The 19393-nt window shown below is 39.2% G+C and overlaps 1 protein-coding gene across 1 annotated transcript in view; it reads right to left on the bottom strand.

Annotated features, from left to right (window-relative positions):
* Nucleotides 1-19393, bottom strand: part of LOC127855131 (uncharacterized) — a 188405-nt gene that overhangs the window by 123651 nt on the left and 45361 nt on the right. Inside the window, exons 9-10 of the mRNA XM_052390515.1 lie at nt 15587-15784; nt 11459-11629 (exon numbers count right to left, since the gene is read on the bottom strand). Of these exons, the coding sequence (XP_052246475.1) occupies nt 11459-11629; nt 15587-15784 (369 nt within the window). The remainder of the gene's footprint in view (nt 1-11458; nt 11630-15586; nt 15785-19393) is intronic.

Raw genomic sequence — 19393 nt, 5'->3', positions numbered from 1 at the left:
ACTCATTTCACCCTATTTCAAGAGCGAAATCACTCTTTTTTTAAAATCAAAGGATGAAAACCCTATTTCCCCAAAATTATCTGGAGTCCTGCACATGGGGTAGTTGATATTTAGCAAATAATCCTGGCTAACACAACAAAATTACGAAGCCATCGGATCAAAATTAAGATGGTCGTTTTCGACCGAAAGAGCATGAATTTCACTTTTCCGTTTGGCTGAAGCCATAGTAAGAAGGAAAACGGCCGTCCAGTTTTAGGAACTGTTAGGAGCCTGATAAAGGGATTCATAGGGAGCCTAGTAAGCGACCAAAAAACGCAGGTCAAATCCCATTATGGGGTAAGGGAACGATAAACAGGGCGTTGACGTTCCATGGCTTGGATCAGCTCCAAAATGGCTAGGTCAGCACAGACTTGTAATGAGTTACTAAAAACCAAGTAATGCGAAAGCATAGATCTGTATCCTTTGATAGAGATAAAAGAAAGTTTCTTATCGTTTAATTATTAGATGATAACACCCACTATGCGTCTAGCAGAGTGATCGAGGCGATAAATATGCCCTAAATACACCAGTCAGAGAAGAGATTCCAGAGAGCATCGTAGACTATTCTGATTGAATATCTCATTGCAGAGGCAACGAGGGTTGAAGCCCTAACAGAAAAGCGTTCTTCCGTAGGGATTGCCAAATAACGGCCAGACATTTAGTGGAATGTCCGTATGAAGTCTGCCTCTCTGAGAGATAAGATCTGACCTGCTACAGTTGTACAGGAGACCGAAAAGGTCGTTGAACCAGAATCTCCTAGTCCACCAAGGGGCGATCAAGAGGATCTGGCAAGAGCTCAACTTGTTTTCTCCAAGATTTGGGGAATATAATGGGTGAAATTTAGGCGTAATCGACCAGTTGGTTTAAGCGGACGAAAGCGCAACAAACGCCCACGCTGCTGGATCGTTAACTGGAATCACATACAGAGGAAGTCTGTGATTGTCTCTGGTCGCAAAACAGGTCGACCAGTGGATAAGCAAACGTGAGAAAAATCTAGTTGGCTACTTCCTTATGAAGTGTCGAATGCGACGGAGGGACCTGCTGTTAGCAAGACACACCGTTCCGAAGATGTGCTGGAAACGAGAGACACCTAGAAATACTGCTCGCTTTCCGAGATGGTTGACGTGCAGGTGATACTCCTGAGGAGCTCACATACCTTAGATTATCAGGCTGAGTGGTTCTAGGTGAGCGTCCCCAACTTTCCCTCTCGCATCCGTATGAGATGTAAAGAAGGTTGCGGTGGAAACTGCGGTACTCCTGCCAATATAGTATTCTAGTCTAGCAACCATTGAATATGGGGAACTAATTGCGGAAGGATGGGAATCTGTGTAAGCATATTGCTGGAAGACCAATTCCAACAAGCTGAGAGATAGTGCTGAAGAGGACGTAGGAAAAGACGTCCCAGCAGAATGAACGGTGACCGGACCGGTAAAAGACCGACCGGTGGCCTTCGCCACGTAGTCAAGAATGGGTGGGGAAAGAATCACGGCAAGCCAAACGTTCCTCACTCCGACCTGACTTGAAAGTCGGTACACTAGAAAAGTGTTTAAGACTTTTAAGACTGTGACCGGTCTTCAGTAGCCGCTTTTCTTGAACATGGAAAAAAGCGACTGTAAAATCCTGGAAAATAATGGTCGTGAACCCTTTCTACCACATGTTATTTTAAGAGTCAGAGAATGGAATATGGAGTTACCGACCTGTTTACCCTACCGATTGCTTCTCAGTAGTTTGGAGGGCATCTCTCAGTAGTTTTGGGCAGTTGTCAGTAGTTTTAACTTTTTCAATCATTTAGAGCATTAAAACACCATGACTTGGTCACATATCAGTTAAACGGTACATAAAGGCTTTAAGCATTAGATGAATTTACTTTCTATTAATTTAATCTGTTAATCAAGTTATACTGTTATTATTCAGTGGATGTGCACACTGCCGTTCTAAACAACATTTATAACAAAAGGTTTCACATTGTGCTCACTGCACTTGTAACAACAAATTACCCATCTTCAAAAAAATAACTGACTCAAATTTAAAACAAACAAAAAACTGAACACAAATTAAAGAACCTGGTGTCTGATTTACCCATTACTTATGCCTCTTCCAACTAATATGGCTCTGCGCTTGCAGTCATTTTTGCCTCCATGAGCGCACGAAAAGTAAATGTTTCATTTTGAACAGTGAACGTTTGTTTTTCTATTAATCAGTCTTGGCATTAATTGTTTTAAGGCACAAGCCCGGTTGGGCTACCAGCTTTGAAATTTCACTAGCCCGAATCAATTTTAACTAGCCCGAATTAAAAGTTACAATTCTGTTACATGTATAACTACATGTATGTTTGTATTGAAGAAACATAGAACAATAAAGATTAAACAAATACACACTTGATTCTGTTTTTATTTACAGTTTATGTCTGACAAAAAAATAAAACAATGTCAACAGACAACTCCAGTCAATTATGGTCATTGTCTGAGTCTCCGACATCCAGGTCGGACATATTATGTATGCTCCTTAAGGCGGTCTGAAAAAAAACACAATGTTATAAACTAATATAAGTTTTCCGAACACATATCTGAATAAAGTAAATAAAATGTAAAACTAGCAATAATATATGTGCATAAAAAGTAGCACAAGAAGGCAACTTTTCTTCCCAAACTTCTTAGTATTCTAAATCTACAACGACATTTGTAACAGTAGCTCTATCGTCACATATGGTTTATCGCCGATTTGCCGATTTTACCAGCATCTAAAATGCAGTATAATACACCTTTGAATTTACTTTCAGGATTTGTACCTTGACAGATAAACGTTATCTGTACACAAAAAACTATACTTGCAAAGTGCATGATATTTAATTGCTTTTTTTAAACATTATTTTCATTTTGTTGTTCATATTTTATGTTGCTTCCTTCATTATCATTTTGCGGTTAAAGTTTGTGCAATGCGTGCCCAAAATAACACAGAAAATACATTTAAATAAATGAATGCCGCAATTTCTACCCCCAGTAATAATTGTTTTAGCGTCTCACGAGATCGTCTTACAACACTGTTCGATAAGCGTCTAATCAATAAGTGCACAAGGGAAACAACCAATGCAGTTTTGAATAAGCGTTTATATGGAGCTATTTCGGACTTGTTACTAAGTTCGCACATGAAAAAAAGTACTCGACCCATGGGGCTACTGGCTTGGAATTTTCACTCGACCGAAGCAAAAATCACTCGACCCGGTCAACGGTCTAGCGGCTTACGCCCAAGACTGTACTAAGGAAGGCCCGAACATGGCCAGTATTCTCTATAGCTTTTTTGTACTTTTAAGAGTTTGTTTTATCAATTACTTTCTTTGGAGTGTCAATATCGGCGTCTGATTCTGTACCACCACGTTTGGAAGAATTCGCCATGTTTAAAATGCCAACATCCGGGTCACTTATTCTGCATTGTCCCCGGGAGGCTTGAATGTTAACGTTTCTTACTACGCAGACGCCAAAATTATCATTATTGATTAATTACACTCAATGACCGAACATAAGCGAAAGTACGATTCAAAACCGAAATTTGACCATTTTGATCGACGGATGCGTAGTTTTTCAGTTCAAATCCGTAGTGCGTAGTTTAGCCAAATAATCCGTAGAAACTACGGCGAATACGTAGAAGTAAACAGGTCTGAACTGTCTGACAGACAGACAGTGGATGCGGAGATACAAAATCTGTGCGGACGCGGGAAAGTGGAGGCCTTTTTCGAATTGAAAAGTAAGGCCTTTGTAACAAGGGAATGAATCCACGCGTCCAAAGGTATACGGAGCCATCAATTTTCAAAGTGCAGAAGTATGGCTGCAACTGACACCTCCGGCAGGCGTGGTTGTAGAAAGGGGGAATCCATAGAAGTGACCTTTTGGAGGTCCGCCCTTGCCAGTCGAAGGCTTGAGTGTCTTCGGACCCGGCTTGGGTTTGCTCTTTTACCAATAATCCTACCAGATGACTTATGCAGGAAGACGGCCTGTTAGGGCCTGGATGTAAATAGACAAAGGCCTTTTAGAGAAAAAGTTGTTCTTCTTATCATTCTTGGATGTAGGCGCTGCCGGGAGCTTAGAAGCTTGACGCTTAAAAGCCCCTTGGCGCTGGCCAGAGTTGTTTCTCGCTAAAGAAGCGAAGATCTGTTCTTCCCATCAGCCGTGATTGCCGCCTGTATCCTCCCTCCATAAAGGAATTCGGCTGTGAAAGGAACAGTTCTGAGCGAGTTCACTCCTGGTTCCAACATGACATTATTAGGCCCGGAAGAGAGGATGAGGTCTCTCCGGATCCTTAGCATTACAAACATTGAAGACGCAGCATTATGTGATAACAACTGCGTCGTCCGCAAAAGATGAAGTAATAAGGCACGGAGTTCCTCCGGAACTATGTCCTATAGCTCCCAAGTCATACCCAAGGCTGTGGTCGCCATGAGGTCGAGCTGGTTAGCCAGACCTATTGATCGGCGCTTTCTCAGTTCCCAATACACCATCATGGATTAAGGAATTGTGATAAAGGCATTCGCAACTGGCATAGTAAGCGAAAGCTAATATCGGATCCCGACCCGGCAGTTTGGTACCGGGGACATGACACCATTAATCGGTTTAGGCTCAGTCATGTCCAAAGGAAAAATGTAGTCGAGCAAATTGGAAGGCGTAGGTCGACGCGAGACGTCGCCTTCTATCCGTATAGGCTCCCGTTAGCGGGACAACTGTTCCGTGACGGTGAGCATGTAGTTGCCAAGGACGGGAGGGAGTAAAAATCATCTCTTAGGGTCTCGAACATTCTTTTTATAGGCCTGATGAATAAAGGCCAAATAATATTTGTTCGGCCTCAACGTTAGACTGCGAGCCCGCTTCAGCCGAAACATCTGCAAGACCAATGGTCTGCATGTAGCCGGCAGAGACAGAGATAGGAATAACAGATGAAGGTATTTCATTAGCTTTAAGTATCTGTTTGAAAGGTGTAAAGTGTCCTGAAGAATGCTGAACCCATAATGTATTTGGATTTGATGGGATAGCAGCCGGGGTTATACGACAAGGCAACAAAGAAGATACCAGTTGGGCTAAAAAAGGTAGCAGTAGTGGCTAGATGAACCCCTGATTCTGGAGCCTGAGAATTTAACGAGCTTGTGTTCTTAGACAAGTCAGGCCCAGTGTCTGTAGAATCAGCTGAAACGTGTGTGGAGGCCAATAAAGTGACCGTCACACGTGGAAAAGAGTCCTGAGATTTCGTTAAAGAATAACACGGGGACCGCCAAGAAGACCTAGGGGTCAAAGAGCACCTACGTGAGGAGCGGCGATGTCCCTTATCCTTGAAATGCCGAAACAATGTTCGGCGACGCTGGGAATCAGTTCTCCTGGAGTAGCGTCTTCCTGTGCAGTGGCGTGATCGCTTTTGAGAGGATCGACGCCGAGAACTGCTTCAATAAAGAGAGCGTGCCGGATATGCTCTCTGGTAGTGATGAGGAATCGTTGAAGCAGAAGATTAAGAATCAGAGGAGGAGGAATGGCCAGAGTCAACAAATGATAAACATCTTTGGATAGGGAAGTTGTGAAGTGCCGACAACGTCGCGTCAACGTATAACTGGATGTTGTAATTCGGAGAAACAGAGCGTGACACCCGTGCAGCGCCTCCCTCCTTCAAGGCAGGGGTTGCATGATAAGTGAAATGGCCAAGCAAACCGGAATATCAGTGACCGGACCGGTGATAGACTGATGTCGCCCGGAGCGGTAATAAGCTGACCGGTGATCAAACTGGTCAAATGCTGTATGGTTAACGGACCAGTGATAAAATATCTCCGGGCAATATCACCTCTTTTCTTTATCTCTTATTCTCACTTCTCTTGTATCCTCTGCTTCTACTTTATTATCTTACTCTATTTTGTACTTCGGCAATACCAGGAGACCGGTGTCCGGCGAATGGACCAGTCACAATATGACCAGTGATGTCACCGGGCAGTGCCCTGTGACCGGTCAATGAACGGTGAACGGTGCTAGGACCGGTGTCGTCAATGACCGGTTACCGGACCGGTCATAACATGACCGGTGACGTCACCGGGCAATACCGGTGACCGGTGTATGACCAGTCCCCGGTGCCAGGGACTGTACCGATCCCCGATGACCGGACTGGTGATAATATGACCGGTGACGTCATCGGGTAATGACTGAAGGATGGCGAGAGCCATTTGGTCTGATAACGACTGACGCATAGCCGGGGCCACGTGGTCAACGTCTTGCCCGGTACCAGGCAAAGAATGAAGTAAGGCGGAAGCCATACGGTCTGACGTCCGAAGAATGGCCGAAGCCAAGTGGTCAACGTCTTGCCCGGTCCCGGTGACAGAAGATCGAACTAGTCAAATAATCAGTGACGTCACCGGGCAAAGATCCACAGGAACAGGATCTTCTTCACGCTTGCGGCTCTTGAAGGTCCTATGGTTCGTCAGACCGTTCTTCAGCAGAATGGATATCCGCGACCTTCGTGCAGCAGGTACATGAAAGACAAGAGCAAAACATTTTAAACAAGAGGTCCAAGATGGCCCTAGTTCGCTCACCTGAGAGGAGTCGGTTCATTCAATATTTACCAAATGTCAAACTAGACCTAGATATTGTCCAGACAAACATCCTGGTCAAGTGTCATCATTATTTCATCGGCGAGTCACGATCAATGTACCAATGAAGTTTTATGATCCTAGGCGTAAGCATTCTTGAGTTATCATCCGGAAAACATTTTTCTAAGTTGAGTCACCGTGACCTTGACAGCCATTGTGTGAATACGTTTTTTAGCACTGTGACCTTGACCTTTGACCAAGTGACCTGATAATCAATAGGGGTCATCTACGAGTCATGATCAATGTACCAATGAAGTTTCATGATCCTAGGCATAAGTGTTCTTGAGTTATCATCCGGAAACCATTTTTACTATTTCGGGTCATCGTGACCTTGACCTTTGACCTAGTGACCTGAAAATCAATAGGGGTCAACTGCGAGTCATGATCAATGTACCTATGAAGTGTCATGATCCTTGGCATAAGCGCTCTTGAGTTATCATCCCGAAACCATCTGGTGGACGAACGGACCGACATGAGCAAAACAATATACCCCCTCTTCTTCGAAAGGGGGGGGGGGGGCATAATAAGACAGCTACCCCCCCCCAGCAGCCAGAGTATTCAACTGACCGGAGCCATTTTTGAACCCAACTCTCGTAAATTTCATGACAATTTGGCCATGTGACTTCTACTGTGTTCCCATGTTTTCACTATATGCATATAGAGAAAAATGCCCCGCCCACTGGCGGCCAGGTTTTTTCACCGATCCCGACCATTTTCAAACTCGTCCGAGATATTAATAAAACCAATGTTTTGACGAACTTTCATGATGATTGGGCAAAAATTATGACTTCTAGAGTGTTTACAAGGTTTTTCTATAGCCAAATAGGAAAAACTGCCACTATATACATATAGAGAAAAATGCCCCGCCCACTGGCGGCCATGTTTTTTCACCAATCTCGACCATTTTTGAACTTGTCCGAGATATCAATTGAACGAATGTTTTGACCAACGTTCTTGATGATTGTGCAAAAATTGTGACTTCTAGAGTGTTAACAAGGTTTCTCTATAGCCAAATAAGGAAAACGGCCCCGCCCACTGTCGGCCATGTTTCTCAACGGATCGGAACCACTTTTGAACTCAACCAAGATATCATTTTGACAAACATTTTACAAAGTTACATGAAGATTGGGCATGAAATGTGACTTCTACAGTGTTTACAAGGTTTTTTTTTTTTTACCTAGTGACCTAGTTTTTGACCCGGCACAACCCAGTTTCGTACTCGACCGAGATTTCATTGAGACAAAGCTTCTGACCAAGATTCATGAAGATGGGACAACAAAGGTGCCTCTATAGTGTTTACGGGCAAATGTTAACGGACGGACGGACATACGACGGACACAGACCGGTAATAAAAGCTCACCTGAGCAATCAGGGGAGCTAAATAATTAGCTGGTAATCTTACAGGATTTTCATACGGCATACTTAATTCATTATGTGCACATAATGCACATGATTAACATTCTCTCAGTTTATTAAAGAAAACGTACGTGCACGCTAGTATACACTCTGCCATCTCATGGCAAAAATAACCACGTCTGGGCAAAAGTTTAATACAATACATACGAAATAGCACTCATAATAAGTTGCTAGACAAGTAATTAAACTCATCTGAACAATAACCAACGAATACACAATAAACAAACCGAAAATATAATCAATATTCAAAGCCAACAAAATGGACGTTATTTATCTGTACTCATCCGGAAGAAGATTGAGGTGTAGGGTATCGGTTTAGCCTAAGTAGCATTACACTATGTTCCGACCTAGTCTAATTTGGGTATATAGGTGGCAGTTCCCATCTCCTGAAATTTCCAGATAGATTAACTCCCTTTCGGAGGTAGTAGCTATTAGAGAGCAGGTAACGTATTTATGATATTGAAAAGGTGATGATTTGATGGCCTAATCACAATATTATAACAACATGAATTAAATTTGGTACATAATTGTGCTTGTGTATTAACCCCGAAAATTATACAGACCATTCACATTATCCAATAAAAAAGAAAAGAAAACAAAGCTGTAAAAAATTGAATAAATCATGCGCCATCTCAGTTGAACAAGTCAGCATCCTGAAAAAGAGCTGCGTCTGCAAAACAAAATGCCCCAACTGCACTTGTCAGGCGTTCATAAAAACAAAAGTCTGGAAAACTGTTATTTTAGAAATAAAATCTAAGCCCGTTTGATATAAATTGCTCTGAACAAAACTTGTTCTGAAAGGCACCCAGGGAGACTCACACATCAAATTATCTGAAAGCATTTCCAAATATTTTTTTTTTTTTAGAAAAGTGTTCAAAATTCATTGGACAATTTTGTCTAACATGAAACAATGCACATATTTCCCAATTTTGGTCCAGTACCCTCTTTCTAAATTTAAAGTTTCATCATGCATGCTTTCATACCTTTTGAGTTATTACACAATGCAGATTTAGAGAAACTGGGATGGTGACGTGAGTAGAAACCCAGATTCATACAGTTGTTAAAGAGGAGTTTGAAAACTCACAATGTTGGGGTCATACAGTTTGCAGATAACAACCTGTCCAAGGGCCATAATTCTGCCTGAAATCAGCAGAGCTAAGAATTCATTTCTTAACAATCATCAACAAATACAGGTAATACAGCTATGAAGCTTTGAGTGAGAAAAAAAAGTAGTAGAAGGCTAAAATACACCAGCTTTGGGACATACAGACGGACGGACATACAGACACGATGAGATGGCACAGACAGACAGACAGAAGGACAGACAGGCAGACATAATGGCAGGCAGACAGACAGACAGACAGCTAGATGGACAGGCAGACAGCGAAAAACAGACAGAAAAACATGCAATTCTTCATGCATCCCTCTCTGTGTTTGGACAATGAAAATTAAATCCCAGACTAGGTCTGCATCCTTGTTGAATAAAATGCAATTATTTTTCTATTTTGTTGAAACAGTGGACTTAACTACAACTGACTGGCCCTAAAGGAATACCAAAATTAATCAAAGTGAATTTATTGAAAATATTCAAATTTTATCTGAGTAACAGTGACCTTGACTATTATCTGATACGCAAACAATGCAATCCAAACCTAAATTTCAAGTCAAGCTTGCAATATCCTTTATTACATCTTTTTTATCAAGGGCAATAACAAAATTTAGAAGGTTTTTAACATTATTTACTATGTAATTCAATATTATTCCAGGGTTCGACACTAAGGCACGTCCGACAGACATTGTCTAATAAGATCGGTGGTCGGGCTAGTAAAACTGTGGACTAGCTTGTCCGACTGGTCGTACATACAAAATCTTTACTGATTCATATAACTACAACTAACCGAAAACCTTTTTCTCTTAATGTGTAAAATAACTCGTATCCGTTATTTACATCTGAACAAAACTAGCGTATATAAATAAACGCGGATCATTCACATGATTCATCGCTATTTTTAGACGCGAAGGAAAGCTTCCTGCAGAAATTGCTTGTTTCCATTGGTCAAGTTGTCATGAATATTAATGATTTTCTGCAGTGTCGTATAACTTTACATAATGTTTTGACGACTTCTATTGAAAATCGGTATCGTCAATGTAAACATTTTGGCATAGCAGACGAGAGAATGTAATTTAAAGGATGGCTTTGTTGAAGATTGGATTTTCGTCCGACAAATAAGTTAATAAAGAAGAATCCGACGGTAAAACTGACACAGATTATGATGGGAAAAGGGCCTTGGAGCCGTGGTAGCATGGGACACAGCGGTCAAGGAGGCCAGAATTTGATGACGTTGAATAAATGTCACCTGCTGTACAGACATCATGTATTTAACTGGTGATAAACAGTGAAATTATTACAATTTATGTTGTTTATTATTTTTTATTTATTTTTTACTCTGTGCATCAGACTGTCTTGTGTTCACTAATTATTTTCTGATAAAACCTGATTAAACAGTTACACGACACAATTGTGTTTATTTGCTATGTCATTAATGGTCTAGTAGACATCAGATTCGGGCTAGTACATTTTAAGAGGACCTGGTCCGATGGTCTTGCTGTAAAAAAAGTTAATGTCGAACCCTGTTTTCATGTTATTACTTTGGCATAAACAGCATTTACACTGGGAAACAAACTTGATAGAGGACCACTAGTGTCTACACGATATTTCACACCATATATTAAACCCCTTACCTTTGCAGTTTCATAAAAGACAAGTTTTGATGTGTTCACTTTAAAATACAATTTATTCTCTAGCGACCTACATATTCAGCGGAACAGACAAATTTGATCAACTTGAAAGGTGGTCAACAAATAATCAATCCTGTAAAAGTTTTCGAAAATCTGCCAGCGGTTCAGGAGATGTGATTTAAATGAAAAGATCACAAATGAAGGACAGCAGGCAATAAAAAAATTATCATTGGTAACAAAGGCAAATAAGCAGTAAATCTGGTGTTTCAGAATAAATACTTGATTTTGATGCATACACTATGAAAGTGAGGTGAAGATTGAATGGCAAGTGAAGTACGTATGATGTGTATCAGCCCATCTTTTAACAAAGGTGCAGAGTTGTGCCACATTGGATATTTAGACATATACAGTGCGATCAGGATATACCTTGTTTACTATTATTCTGCATGGTTTTGTGGTTGTTATTATAACTTTCAAGTATACAGACACACAGAATATCTGGAGCTACATGTATCTGATATGTCCTTAGGCCCATTTTAGTATGCAGCAGCTCGCATTATTAAACAGTCCTAGCGAATGATTCTTGTGATTTATTGGTACATACAAACTGACCTTTGGTGTAGTCACAATGTGCCATTTGAAAAACTGATCTACCTTTGGATTGGTCAAAACGATAACTGCCACCAGTTGGACATCTACCAGATTGGCACGCATTTTCCCATAAATTGAGTTCCAGCGGACAGTAGAAAGAAGGTCGACAGAGGGTGCAATAATGTCCGCGAGGGTTGTCTTGGTAGTATCCATTTCCACAAGGTTGCTGATATCCTGCAACAAATCAATAAGTGGAACCTGAGGAGCGTTTAATGCCCACCTTTAAACAGATAATTAAGTTTCATAATACCCCAACCCCCATGTTTGGGGCTACTTTTGATAACGGGCATATTTTGAACATGCCTTGCTATGTTAGTCTAAATAAAACATTTCATCCCACCAAAGAATGTGTCTTATGTTCACCATAGAGGCATAATTTTGCACAGAACTTTTGCAGATCTTACAGACCCCCCCCCCAGATTTCCCGATTGTTAAAGGCATGTGCTGTTCAGTTAAATAAAAACATACCACACAATGCAAGGTTTCTGACTAGGTGGTTACATAAAAATACCTTATACTATCGTTAAGATTCAACTTTGACATAATTTCAATATGAACCTTCCTAAGTGCATTAACTTCTTAATTATGAAAGAAAGATTAATGGTTATTACATACTGCACTTACCCACATTCAGGTTTACCTAAATTTAGGACATCAGTTATGATTTTCAATCTAAGATCCAAGCAAAAGGTAAGTATAACAAGACCTGTCTAGCATAGTGCGCTCGATTTCTCTTGTTCTTGTCAATGTCTCTTTCTATTTCTCTCTAAACCCAATTTATACAGTATTTAAGATATTATAGTAATCCAGTATCTTATTAATCTGCAGAATGCCCAACACGAAACCTGAACCTGTTTTTAGTGTGGAGACCATTTTTGTAACTGACTCAAACTGACTTCCTGTTTCAACTCAACTCTTGTGCACATAATTTAGACAGCTAAATATACTGAAACGTCAGCACCCGATTGTATAAACAGTTAAATCGGCGGTTAACCACATATCGGCGTTTAAAAGTCGGAACTTGTTGGTTTCAGGTCGGTAAGCGTTTGTATTAAATTGGGTAAGTTATACCGATCGGTTAAAACCCAGTTAAAACACACCCTGCTTCTCTAGGTGGGTAAGTACAAGTTACCGAGAGGTAACTTACACAAAATGGCCGAGTCGCGCGACATTATAAAAGCTAACCATCGACAACCTTGAACATTTCGACAAGTAAACAGACAATTGCAGCGACTGACACTTGATTTGACTTAATTTACAGGGCAATACGTTTTCCGACTTAGGACGACACATTTAAGGACGCCCAGAACGTGTTTTGTACATTCTGTTATGGGTATACCGTGTGTGATCCAATGCATCAATGGCGCCAATGTTAAACTCATTTTTTACGAGAAAAGTGAACAACAAAAGTACACAAAAAATACGTTCGAACAAGTATGTAATTTCCTGTAATAACCCTTTAAAATCCATAATTAATCAATTGAACTCAATAATTTACGATTCTGCATCTAGCGTCTTTAATAATTATTTTAGCACAGTTAAATAAAGACCCTTTTGCTATCCTATAACTATTTTCAAATGAGTTTATGAACTCAATAAACTTTCTTTTTCGTCACACGCTACGTAATGTACTCTACATTACTGCTGTTCAAATGAACCGGAGCAGTTTTAACAAAAGATAGCCGTTGGTAAACTCGGTTTCATTTGCAGATTTCAGCACACAAACATATGTTTTAACTTGCATAATGTTTTATTTGTCTATGGTAAATGCCATTATTGTACACGAACATAATTTAATATATAAATAAATAAATATGAAAAACTTTTCATTACACAACAGATAAATGAGTCGATAATACCCGTGTTAAAATGGGACATTCCGAATTCCAGTGTGGTGCTATTTTTATCATCTTATACTTTACACATCTCTATGCCTAAGTTGAATTAAATCGGAAAGCAGATTATTTATGAATTGTGCGATATTTGTATGGTTTGTTTAACATTCTAAAATGTCAAAAGTATATGCACGGATTATAAACAATGCACATTGCACGAAATATGGAAAATGTGATAAATTGACAATTGAAATGTGTCGATATACAGTGCATGTACGTGTGAATAAGTCGCGTTTAGGCCTATAATAAATCGTCAAAAAGACTCACACTTTTCTCAATTTCAATATGTAATACTGGACCACAGACAGATTGATTTTCGGATGTAATTTTAAGTAAATGATAAACTCAGCGTTGTGCTTTGAATGTGTAAACATCGTTATTTGGCGAAAGATATTATTTTATAAAGCAGTCGTGAAAACGGGATATAAGCCAAATTAGAAGAATATTAGATTATCACACGTATTGCAACAGTTACCTTGACCTTGACCTAGTGATCCAAATTTCAACTGTTCGAGGCGTGTTTTTGCATGTGAAGTCTCAAACCATTCAGTCAATTCGTTTACAAGTTATTGATCAAAAACAATTTCACTCTTTAAGTGTTACAATGACCTTTGATCGGGTGACCCAATTTCAACAGGGATCATCTACTGTTCAAGGCCAATGCACATGGGAAGTATTAAGCCAATCAGTCAATTTGCTGGTGAGTTAATATCGAAAGCAATGTTCACACTTATTGTGACAGTGACCTTGACCATTGATCAAGTGACCCCAATTTCAATAGGGGTCATCTGCTGTTCAAGACAAAAGAACGTGAAGTTTTAAGCCAATCAGTCAATTCGTTGGTGAGTCATTGATCGGAAACGATTGCCACACTTATTGTGACAGTGACCTTGATCTTTGACCTAGTCACCCTAATTTCAAGAGGGGTCATCTACTGTTAAATGCCAAAGCACATGTTTTTTTAAGCCAATGGGTCAATTCGTTGACGATTCATTGATCGAAAACCAACTGGTATATCGACAGACCGACAGACAGACCAACCGACATCCAGCATAGCAATATACCCCATCTTCTATTAAGGGGGAGGGGCATAATAATGCTACAAAAAAACATCCACACAAAAATATATTGCTTGATTAAACTCGCATGGTTACACAAAGTTCTTTGATCAAAGTAAAATACTTTTGCATAGAAACATCTGAAATAGATATGTTGAATGTACCTGGTTGGGACTATATCGTATTCAATAAGAAAATAGTTAAAACAAGAAAATTCGTTGAATTGATATCCATGGTTGTGCCTTTTGTCAATTATTGTTTCAACTCATTTGTACATGTGGTGGTTTTACAGACAATACAATGCAGACCACTGTGTGAAAATTGATAACAATATGGACAGTTTGAGAATCCATTTTAGTATGGTAGAATCCTTATCAAATAATGCATATGTAATGAAAATGTGTTATTTTGACCTTTGTGTGTGACTTTGACAATGCCCCTAGCCACCTGGATCTTATATATGACACTCCGCTAGATAATAGAGAACAACTGTGGACAATTATTACATAATCCCTTGATGCATAGTAAAGGAATGACTAAATAATGAATAATTCATCACATTTTGACCTCAATGTTTGTAAGCTTAGATTAAAAAGCATTTTTTCAAGATACAAAGGGCCATAACTCCGTTATTAACAGATGGTGTACCATGCCATTTGGCGTGCATCATCCTCTTCTCAAAATATATTCATACCAAGTTTCAATGAAATCCGTCAAAGCCAAAGCACTTCTAAGGTATGGATCCGGACACGATAGTGCCATTTTTTCAAGATACAAAGGGCCATAACTCCAGACGTATCTTTCAGTTTACACAGCGAAAGAGTAATAGCACCAACATAAACGCAACTTATATAGAAACAGTATTTGCCTAAAAAATGTTATGGATTAGAATTGCATCAACTGATGCAATCTTTGTTGAATTTCTTGGTTGAAGACTCCACCAGGGTTTGGGAGTATGACAACATCACATAACATACCGTGGTGTATAGAATATGGGGTCTGCCTTGGGACAGGGATACCATAGGTTTGATACCCGCTGTGGGAAGATTCTTAAGATCTCCCCTAAACAAACCAACTACTGGTTCTAAAAAGGAAATGGACTCAATGATTTTTGAATAAGCCGCTGGCGCTTGATGCAACTGAGCTTTAATAAATAGGTTTAAAGACAACTAACTTACCGTCTGGACAAATATTCCCAAAACCACAAGGAGCATTAGGGTCAGAGGCCCCATGTCTACAACTGTATGTTGCCCCACACTTTCCAGAAACTGCAGTAAGTCCGCTTGTTGCACAGAAGTAACCCATTGGGCATGGATGACACCTTGGCCAATTAGGTTCTGGCTGGTATGTCCCTGGTGGGCATAATTCAATGGTACCTGAATGAATATTGTCATTAGCATAGGTTATGCAGACAATAAGCTAACTGACATGATGACTTATCTAATTGTCAGTTGTTAGAATTTTACCTGTGAGGTAAAACCAGAATGGCCCTGAATGGCCTTGCATAGCTCATTATTTCAACAAGTCCTCCAGCCTACAGTATACAAGCATATTACTCCAGTGACAATTTCTATTAGGCTGTTTTTAAACGTCAAAATAGTGGCCTTAAACCATGTGACCACCATCTATAAAGACAACGAAATAGTTATTTCAGCGACCGTCGTCTATGTACAGTAGTCTATAAACGTAGGCTGTGTACGTACTTTGGGTGAGTAAAGACCACGTGTATTGAAAGTTATTTGTTTGTTTACAGGATTTATACGGCGAGGTGTTAAATATATTGATACTTATTGTGCATACTTTGGTGTTGTGCAAGTCTTAGCAGGCATACTGTTTACTGTGTTTCTGCTTGACGATGTCAAGTAGGTCTAAAAAACACAAGGACGATGTCCTGTCAATGTTCGAATCGTCTGAGGGCGAATTATTTGGCTTTGAGTGCGATGAACCTTTCCCGTCTGGTGCTTCAAAGAAACTAAAATATGTGTTAAAAAGAGTTTATGATAACAACAAAAGTGGCCCAATTGAAAAGTCATTTCCAATTAACCCATGGGGTGCCACTCATCTAACATTAACGATAACAAAGGTCCAAATGCGACCCGTCCGAATAGTGATTCTCTTTCCGGTAAACTGAAAAAAAACGAGGCTGCTGTCTCGAATGGTAATTTAGTTCACCTTAATAATTTGAATGAAGATTTGATAAACAAAGTAAGATCAATTTTAGGTTAAGATGTATTTTTCGGACAAGCTAATAATGAGTCTGTTGACCAAACTTGTCCAGAGGAATATGCCTCGTTGCATGGGAACTCGGATATATCTAATTTGGACAATATTTTGACACATAACATTCATGATTCATTATTCAATGAGAACTAGAATGAGGGTGAAGATGACCCTTTTTTTGGGATTTGTCAAAATTAAAGGCCCCTGACAAAGAAAACCCAATTTCTGAGTGACTGGCATCACTAATCAATACAGCTTGTATTCAGCAATGTCAGATTATTAAAATTATTGACAAATTTAATTTTCCCTCAAATTGTGACTTTATGTCAGCTCCTCGTGTTAATGAGGACATTTGGAGCGATTTGATGAAGTCTAGAAGGGTTTATACAACAGATAAGTCTTTGAAAAACATACAAGGGCAGGTAACATCTGGGATGATCCCAATTTTGTCAATGGCAAATATTATTAAGCCACATATTGCACAACTTACTGGGACTAAAGACTGCATTTCGGATGCACTGACATTGCTGGGACAAGCTCAGTTTCATCTGAGTATTAGGAGGCAGTATTTGTTAAGACCCTCACTAAAATCAAAATATACGAACATTTGTAGTCTAAGTACTTCCATTACATCATATTTGTTTTGAGATGATGTTTCAAAAGAATTCACAAAATGCGAGACTCCTGTCAAAATCGGATTTTTTTTCCCAAATAACAGATACCCTAAATATTCACAGGGTGTCGGCCCAACCAGGAATCGGAGCTATAGGGGAGCTTGACGCTCGAAGCCATACAATTATGCCTTACACGGCTATGGCTTTAACCCTTGGGGTATGGGCAGACAACCCAGGCCAGTCCATATGGACAATTCGGCTATCAGCATAACCTGCAAAGAGGGGGCAGAAAACCTGCAGCAGTAGCAACAGGAACATAAGCTGCCCCAAACTGAAGGCGAAAGGTTTTGATGCTACTGTAAGTTATTCAAAAAGATTAATCATTTAATGTCGTGTTTTGATTAATGGAAAAAGATAACGTCAGGCTCATGGGTTTTTGACACTGTTCAAGGATACAAAATTAATTTTGAACAGGTTCCAATAGAAGTAAATATTCCAAATCAAAATCAAATTTTCAGAGATTGAAAAAACCTTGATTGACAAAGATGTATACAAAATGCTTTAAGAGAGTGCAATAGCATATTCTTCTCACGAGAATGGAGAACTTATATCTAATTTATTTTTAGTTCCTAAACCAAATGGTAAATTTAGACCAGTTATAAACTTAAAGCAGCTGCATGAATATGTTCAATGTGATAAATTCAAACAAGAAACTTGTGCATTAGTTTTGGAACTAATACAACCAAATGACTGGTTTATTTCCCCGGATTTGCGTTCAGCCTATTTGTATATCCCGATTCATCAAGACTGCATAGTTTTCAAAATTTATATGGTAAGATCAGTCATATTCGTCTGTGTCTCTGCTGTTTGGCCTAAGCTCGGCACCCTTTGTATTTACAAAAATATTGACGCCAGTTTATGCTTCTTTTAGGACACTGAAAATTAGATGTTCTTATTATACAGATAATTCGATAGGAATGATAAATGACAGACAAGTATGCAAGTCAAATGCTGACCTTATGATTAAAACATTGGGAGTCTTTGGGTTTTATTATATATGACGAGAAATCCGTCGTACAACCCGTTAAAAGGATTACCTAGTTTGGGTTTGTGATTGACTCAGAACTGTTCAAGATTTTATTGCCAGATGATAATATACAAAAAATTAAGACCATGGATGTGAATTTTTCTATTAAAAAATTCGTTTTAATAAGAGAGCTGGCATCTTTCATTGGTATGATCATAAATTCATTTGATGCTGTCCTTAAAGGACCGTTACATTACAGAACATTAGAAAGGTTCAAAGCTCAGGCTTTGCAAAAGAATCCAGATTTTAATTCAACAGTTCAGTTAAATTCTACATGTTTGATGGAGATACATTGGTGGATTGAACATGTTCAAAACAAACATGGCACAAATACACGTCAAAGTTTGATTACACTATGGATTCAAACTCATGCCTTCAATGCTGGTTTTGGGTCCTATTGTGTTGATGAAAAATCAACAAATATAATATGGTCTATTAATGAATCAAACAACCATATTAATTTCTTAGACTTACTTGCAATATGTTGTCATTGAAATCTTGGGTATCAGATAAACATGACATACATGTAGGGATTCAGTCAAGATTCTTTGGTAGCCATTGCATAAATAAATGATTTTGGTGGAATGGCAAATACTACTTAATATTATCTGGCGAAAAATATTTGGGAATGTTGTTTGACAAGAAATGTTTTCTTAACAGCATAGCATATACCAAGAAGAATGTAGAAACAGATTAATCGTCAATTAGTGGTGTATGTTTCATGGATGCCAGATCCAAATGCTTTTGCAAAAAATCTGTGATTATGGAAACATTGAATCCTGAGTTCAATGGTTCTAGTATTATTATTACTAGGTTAGTTAAGAGACTTTACAATACTATTCCACCAAAACCAAGATATACGTTTACTTGGGATGTCAGTTAAGTTCTTAATTTGATTTCTACATTGATGCCTCTTGATAAGTTGTATGTAAAACCTTTTACATGTAAATTAACAGTTTAAGTAACTTTGTCAACTGCCGCAAGGGAACAGACATTAAAATCTCTTTGTGTAGATCGTTGTGTTTTGGAGGCCGATAGGGTCATGTTTAATTGTGGTGATAAGC

This window comes from Dreissena polymorpha, chromosome 13 (assembly GCF_020536995.1).
Source record: "Dreissena polymorpha isolate Duluth1 chromosome 13, UMN_Dpol_1.0, whole genome shotgun sequence".
NCBI lineage: Eukaryota > Metazoa > Mollusca > Bivalvia > Myida > Dreissenidae > Dreissena > Dreissena polymorpha.
The sequence above is the reverse complement of the archived record's forward strand: the minus strand, read 5'-3'. Positions and strand labels throughout refer to the sequence as shown.